We start from the raw sequence: 405 nt of genomic DNA on the forward strand, positions 1-405 counted from the left end.
ACTTGCGTCTCTTACATGGAGAAGCTGGGAGCTTCTCAGCAGCACTTACAGTTTGGTGCAGGTTCTTCTCCACGCTGGGGGGCACGTCGTAGATCTCCTGCCCTGGGTCCTGCCCGTTGGGACCCTTCACTGCCATGGGGGGGGTATCATAGACCTGGAGCAGGGGGACACAGGATGGTATGTCAGGGATGGTGTGGGCACCCACCTCCTCCCAGGAACTTCTCAGCAGCACTTACAGTTTGGTGCAGGTTCTTCTCCACGCTGGGGGGCACGTCGTAGATCTCCTGCCCTGGGTCCTGCCCGTTGGGACCCTTCACTGCCATGGGGGGGGTATCATAGACCTGGAGCAGGGGGACACAGGATGGTATGTCAGGGATGGTGTGGGCACCCACCTCCTCCCAGGAA

General features: G+C 60.2%; 1 protein-coding gene across 1 annotated transcript in view; it reads right to left on the bottom strand.

Annotated features, from left to right (window-relative positions):
- The window catches only part of BCAR1 (breast cancer anti-estrogen resistance 1), a gene marked incomplete at both ends in the record, with an annotated part of 3,285 nt that extends 2,944 nt beyond the window's left edge, over positions 1–341 (bottom strand). Inside the window, 2 exons of the mRNA XM_010141660.1 lie at positions 50–154; positions 237–341. Coding sequence (XP_010139962.1) covers positions 50–154; positions 237–341 — 210 coding nt within the window. The remainder of the gene's footprint in view (positions 1–49; positions 155–236) is intronic.
- Between the last annotated feature and the right edge of the window lie 64 nt (positions 342–405).

The sequence above is a fragment of the Buceros rhinoceros genome, unplaced genomic scaffold, assembly GCF_000710305.1.
Source record: "Buceros rhinoceros silvestris isolate BGI_N320 unplaced genomic scaffold, ASM71030v1 scaffold32388, whole genome shotgun sequence".
Taxonomy (NCBI): domain Eukaryota; kingdom Metazoa; phylum Chordata; class Aves; order Bucerotiformes; family Bucerotidae; genus Buceros; species Buceros rhinoceros.